The 6,005-nt window shown below is 32.0% G+C and overlaps 3 protein-coding genes across 3 annotated transcripts; 2 read left to right on the top strand and 1 right to left on the bottom strand.

Moving 5' to 3' along the window:
* Positions 1-288: 288 nt before the first annotated feature.
* LOC126377195 (uncharacterized) lies at positions 289-1,664 on the top strand. The gene is made up of 4 exons (XM_050024891.1): positions 289-470; positions 700-811; positions 985-1,095; positions 1,178-1,664. The coding sequence occupies exons 1-4, from the start codon at positions 373-375 to the stop codon at positions 1,619-1,621; spliced, it is 765 nt and encodes a 254-aa protein (XP_049880848.1). The 5' UTR covers positions 289-372; the 3' UTR covers positions 1,622-1,664.
* On the bottom strand, positions 824-3,248 carry LOC126377098 (glycerate kinase). Its single transcript, XM_050024756.1, has one exon. The coding sequence runs from the start codon at positions 3,106-3,108 to the stop codon at positions 1,675-1,677; it is 1,434 nt and encodes a 477-aa protein (XP_049880713.1). The 5' UTR covers positions 3,109-3,248; the 3' UTR covers positions 824-1,674.
* Positions 3,249-3,264: 16 nt separating this feature from the next.
* On the top strand, positions 3,265-5,810 carry LOC126377032 (telomerase reverse transcriptase-like). Its single transcript, XM_050024648.1, has one exon. The coding sequence runs from the start codon at positions 3,654-3,656 to the stop codon at positions 5,781-5,783; it is 2,130 nt and encodes a 709-aa protein (XP_049880605.1). The 5' UTR covers positions 3,265-3,653; the 3' UTR covers positions 5,784-5,810.
* Positions 5,811-6,005: the final 195 nt, after the last annotated feature.

The raw sequence follows: 6,005 nt of genomic DNA, 5'->3' as shown, positions 1-6,005 counted from the left end.
TTTGGCGGGAAAAAAACTTTTTTATGTGGGAAATTCACATGCAACTTAATTTATACAGCCAATTTTATAATTCTTATATGTTAGGCTTTAATAACTTATATTTTACGGGAAAAACTTATTTATAGCTACAAAATTTGCTTCTTTTTTATCTTACCCATCTTATTTTAAAAGTTTTGTTCTTTCTTCGGCTTATGGCTTTATGCGTCCCAAAAATGCAAACGTTTCATTTTAAGCAGAATAATACTTTAATGTGACGCACGACACGAATGTCGATTCGACCATTGGACAGAAAATAACCTCATTTATTGTTGACATTGTTGCACTGTAGTCAGTGCGATTTAAATTTTATTTAAAGAATTTATTAATACAACCATGTCCGAAACACAAGTTGGATTCCTGTGCAAAGCAGCGGCGTCTTTACAACGAGCTGAAAATAATGACACCCTAACATTTTTAAGAAGTTATTACTTGTAAGTAAATAATAAACAATCATACTATGTAGTTGTTTCACAGATTTGCTTAAAGAAATTATATTTATTTAAAATAAATTTCTCTTTACTTGGCTTCTATTCATTTAGTAAGTATATATTATATTCGAGTGTACCTTTGTGGTTACGTGGATACAATGAGGTATAAATTAATTAATGAATTAGGATTCTGATATAGCATCAGATTTATTAAATTTAATCATATTCACAGAATGCGGTGTAAAGAAGTAACAAAAGGATATGGCCTTCCAGAAAAGCAGTTTTCTTCTAAAGTGAGATGTTCACGTTGTTGCCTTGAATGGCAAAAAGGAACTGAAATAAAAGTATGTAACATGTCTAAAGAAGATAAAATAACAATTTTATTTGTATACATAGATTTTCTTAACATTCATAGTAACTTGTTTGACATTTAAAACACCATTATAATATTCATCTATAAAACAAGTAAGTATACACTTAGACATCACATATCTTATAGTTATAATTTTGATTTCAGATTAAATCTGTAAAGCTCAGTAAGAAACAAAGACAAAGAATAAAATCTCAGAAAGTAAGAAAAGATAATAGAGTAAATAGTAGAAAAGAGTTGCTACATAGTAATGAAATAGTAAGTACAAACTAGAGTACAACTAAGGTATAGTATGCTTGTTTAAATGACTTATGACTTAGGTATACATTTTATGTTCCAGATACAACTCTGTACCTTTTGTAAACAAAGTACAGTTACATTTGTTCCAAAACCAGAAAAGGTTACAAAAATAATTACAAAACCAGCCAACAATGAAAGCTTAAATATAAATAAATTACTATCTAATGCAGATACTAAAATAACAGTTAATTTAAAGAAAACAAAAACAACCAAAACAAATGAAACTAAAACCTCTAAAGTACCAGATCCTAAAAAGAATGAAGTTAATGTCTATAGTATTACAAAAGATGTATTTTCATTATGTAACAATAAAAATAATCTACCTAGTGCACAAAAGGAAGAAAAGAAGATTATCAAAAATAATAAAAAGAAGAAAGATAAGTTTGCTGGCTTATGTCAAAAGGCGGTCATAGCATCAGCCAAACTGAAGGAAGCAAAAGATAAACAGAATAAGTTGAATTTATTTCTAAAACCATCTTCTTAGATTTATAAATACAGCTATATATAAATACAGCTATATATGAAAATATATCTCTTTTATTTAGCTTTCTTTATTATAATTATATGTAGATCCATAATATTTGTATTTGTATGTCCAGTAATGACATGTAGATTTCCATTCATGAATTCTTTGTAAAAATTGTATGAATCAAACTCTTTCACATATTTACGCACATCTAGCTTTTCCTTTTCAGCATCTGGAACCAAATCCAGGTAGCCAATAGCACCTGCAGCATCTGTAGGGCCGTCAGCCCCGTCGGTTCCAGCACTTAGTAGATAGACATCATATCCTTCATAGTTCTCCTTTAGTTCATAACAATTTTTGGCAAATTCTAATGCAAGTTGCTGGTTTCTCCCTCCTTTCCCAGATCCTTTTACATATACTGTGGTTTCTCCACCAAGAATTAAACACAGATCTTTATTATGCAGATCATCACCATCTGCTATTTCTAAATGTAGATCTGGTAAGTCTAAAGATTTCGATAGAAGTCTTAGAGCTTCTGAGTTTATACCTTCCCTCAGTAATTCACAAAATGCTTCAATCAATTTTGTATATGCCACTGCTACATCTTCAACAACACCCACTACTGTGTTAGACAGAGCTATAGGGATGTAATTGAATGATCTAGCTTCATCAACTGCTGCTTCAATACCTATTTTATTTGATCCAATGAGGTAATTCTTTACATTATCCTCTGGAAATTGTTCATAATCATGCATTTCTCTTAAAGCATTTTTAATAGAATCTGGCAAGTCTGTAAAGAGATTGTATTTTTCGACAATATCTAAAGCTTTAGCAGGGTCATCTCTGTTTTCAAGGGTAGGCCCACTGGCTATTAAATCTATAGGATCCCCAACTATATCAGAAAGTATTAATGATACCACTTCAGCTGGTTGTGCTTTTATAGCAAGTTTTCCCCCTTTTATATCTGACAACTTCTTTCTTACTATATTTAGTTCTTTGATATCAGCTCCTGAGTTAGCAAGATCTTTGATCAATGTGGATTTTTCCTCCAAAGTAATGGGAGGCTTTGGTAGAGTGAGCAAGGCTGACCCGCCACCTGATATCAACACTATTAATAGATCATCCTTTTCAAGGCCAGTAACAAGATCACATATTTTCCTAGTTGTAGTTATAGAATTCAGATCTGGCAAATTGTGTTTTGCTCCTTGGCAATACGATACAGTTTCGCTTATGACCTCCAAGCTACCTTCAGGGATACTTACAATGCCTTTCTTGATTTTAGAACCTAGTATATTTTCCACCTCCATAGCCATATTTCGTACTGCTTTTCCAGTGCCCACTAGGTACACATTCCTGTTTTGCAAGTTGTACGTGTCTCCACATATTGTTAGTTGCTGACTCACTGGATTGTATTTTAAAACTCTCCGTATTAGATTGTCGGGAAGAACTGCTGATACACCACTTTTGAATATCTGGAGTAATTCACTAATAACAGATTTAGCCATACCGAATTCCGATCCCCTTACAACCTACCATAAAAGGATTACTTTTTTAATTTAGATAGTGGTAATAAATAGCCACGACGTTTTAGTTCGTACTAAGTTAATTAATTAGCAAAATGATAACGCTGACATTTCTATATTCACACTTCGACAAAGAGTGTTTTTCTGATAAGAACTGTCATCGAATGAGTTGCATTTGCGTAACATGAAAAGGAACGTGTTGTGCGTTCCATTTTTCGTTGTACAAAGTTTTTTATAACGCACTTATATTTGGATCAGACACAAATCAGCAGTATTTAAGTGTAACTCTACCTGCATTTGCAGTTTATTGTAACATTTAATATACCTAGAAAATAACTTTAAATCAAATGTCGTATTATTTTCGGTCCAAATAAATATACTTCTTAATAAAATCATACCAAAACGCAAAAAAATACCGTTGAATCCCGCGCTTTGCTAGCCACAGCATGTTCCAACAAGTTCAGGTAACTTCAAAAACAAACAAGCAAGAGAATGGGTGCAAAGTAAGTCAGTTATTTTGTTAAAATATGGATTCTCCCATATGTTTGTCACAATATTTTGTTAATAAACAAAACACGCGGTCTTATAAAAATATATTTCCAACTAACATTTTAAAAAGTGAAGAAATTACGCCTTTCCTTGAACATTTACTTGAAGAAACGTCGTTGGTAAGTGAGATACCACAAGATTTTTGTAAAATTTTGTCAAAGCTAAGGATTAATTTACGCACTGGAGCGAAGGAAGATTTCAGAAATGGTTTTTCTGAAATAAAAAGGGATGATACTTTATGCCCATTGAATAAAACTGATATTTATAATTGTTGCTTGAATGAGCTCTATAAAATTGTGCCACGGGAGATTTTTGGCGGGAATTATAATTCAAAGATATTCAAAAAAGTTGTGCGAAATATTATCTGTAGCATGAAGCGACAGCACATCGTATTTTCGAAAATGACCGAAAAATGGGATTTCTCGGCACACCCATGGAATTCTATCCCGAAAGATATATCAAGAAATATTTTAAATAAAATTCTGCATTGGCTGGTTAAGCACGTTCTTTCAGCTATGATTTGTCTAAATTTCTATGTAACAACATGCAAATTAGATGCAGATGAAAATAAACTACATTTCTTCTGGAAAAATCAATGGCAGAGTTTTTATGACAAGCAAATATCTAACATGGTATTTAAGAAAGTTTTGAAAAGGTTTGAACCTTATTGTTTGGGTAAAAAAACTAAGCGAAGTCTTAGCGTGAGCGAGAGGTTGAGAATAAAGTCCTTTAGAAAAGATATTCCAAAATTACATTTGGTGTTAAAACCAAACAGTGACTGTCGGCCCATAGTACGGTACAAAAGTGACCAAGGTTCTGCCGAGAAATATAAATTAAAGGTAAGATTAAACTTTCTAAAAATAATAACTGGGAGACCCCACGAGAAAATTGAATCCAAATTCAATTTGATTTACCAACAATGGATACAACTGAAAAAACCAAAACTTTATTTCATTAAGACAGATTTGAGCAATGCTTTTGGGTCTATAAATAGAGATAAACTTATGAAGATTTTTGCTCAAAAACATTTACAGTATCAGAAAACTGAGAAAAGTATGTATTTGAAACAAAAGATGGCTCAGCAGTATAAAGAAATTGTTACAGAACTAAGGAAACCATTGTTAGTTCGTGCTGGCAACACACTGTATGAATGGACTGAGGGTTTAGTTCAGGGATATAAGTATTCTCCTGCTTTATCTGAACTTTATTATTCCTACTTGGATGATCTATATTTTTCCCAACATCTGACTAAAAGTGAAAAGTCAGAAGTTCGACTTTTCATAAGAGTAGTTGATGACTACTTGTACATAACAAATTCCATAGAAGATGCTCAATTGTTTCTCGAGGCGCTCTCAAATTACAGGAATGTAAACTATGAGAAAACTGTAGTAAACTTCGAACACGAAAAGATAAAAGTTTGTGACGAAATTACATTTCTTGGATATAAATATGAAACAAAGACTTTACAAGTTAGTAGAGCTTCCAATGTTTATACTGGTCAGATGTGTTATAAGATAGCATTTTCCAGTGCTTTGGAAAATCTTACAAAATTCATGGAAAACAGAATTGGACAGTCGGGAATTCAAATCAACAGTCATATTTTCAATTTCTTTTACAACTCTGAAGAAATTATATGGAAACATATCTTTACGACTTTCTGTCTGTCGGCTAATAAATTTTGCACCATTATGGCTGTATTATGTGAACAGGAAGAAATGAGGAGATATTTTAATTTATACAAAAAGAGAGTTACTGTAAAACTCAGTAACTCTATTATAGAAACTTTGATCAAGAACAAGCCTGCAGAGTTCATGTTTATGTATTGCATAAATCACTTTAGATATTTGTCGTTCAAAGCGCTTTACCTGTGCGCGAGAAAAACTCCGAAATGCAGTGGGCTGGTTCCCCTAATAAACGATGAAATGGCGAAATCTAATTGTCTATTTGGAAAATGGCAGGAGCATGCTTGTAGGATGGAGACAAATGGCGAAATTCGAAGAATCGCAATCAAACAAATATGTAGACGAACAGATTTAAGAGTAATTATGAAAACGTTTGATAATCTGCCAGAAGGTTTTCAGTGCTACAATCACAAACGATTGATGTAACTTTTTGTAAATAAAATAAAACATTCGATAAAATGGTATTTTTTATTTATATAAAATATAATTAAGTAAGCGTCAGTCTATATGAGATTCACATGGACGGAATACAGTTGTAAAGGAAAAATACAAATATAAAAAAAATGCATTATATACTTAATTAAGTAAAATTATAAATACACTTCTCATCAAAAAAATCGAAACACTTCCGTTTTCATTGTTTCTGTC

The sequence above is a fragment of the Pectinophora gossypiella genome, chromosome 22 (assembly GCF_024362695.1).
Source record: "Pectinophora gossypiella chromosome 22, ilPecGoss1.1, whole genome shotgun sequence".
Taxonomy (NCBI): Eukaryota; Metazoa; Arthropoda; class Insecta; order Lepidoptera; family Gelechiidae; genus Pectinophora; species Pectinophora gossypiella.
The sequence above is the reverse complement of the archived record's forward strand: the minus strand, read 5'-3'. Positions and strand labels throughout refer to the sequence as shown.

Excerpts from the sequence above, each read along its gene's own strand:
- LOC126377195 (XM_050024891.1), top strand. The coding sequence starts at position 373 with ATGTCCGAAACACAAGTTGGATTCCTGTGCAAAGCAGCGGCGTCTTTA. Across the intron at positions 812-984 it reads AAAAAGGAACTGAAATAAAA|ATTAAATCTGTAAAGCTCAG; the intron begins GTATGTAACATG and ends TTTTGATTTCAG. Across the intron at positions 1,096-1,177 it reads TGCTACATAGTAATGAAATA|ATACAACTCTGTACCTTTTG; the intron begins GTAAGTACAAAC and ends TTTATGTTCCAG.
- LOC126377098 (XM_050024756.1), bottom strand. The coding sequence starts at position 3,108 with ATGGCTAAATCTGTTATTAGTGAATTACTCCAGATATTCAAAAGTGGT.
- LOC126377032 (XM_050024648.1), top strand. The coding sequence starts at position 3,654 with ATGGATTCTCCCATATGTTTGTCACAATATTTTGTTAATAAACAAAAC.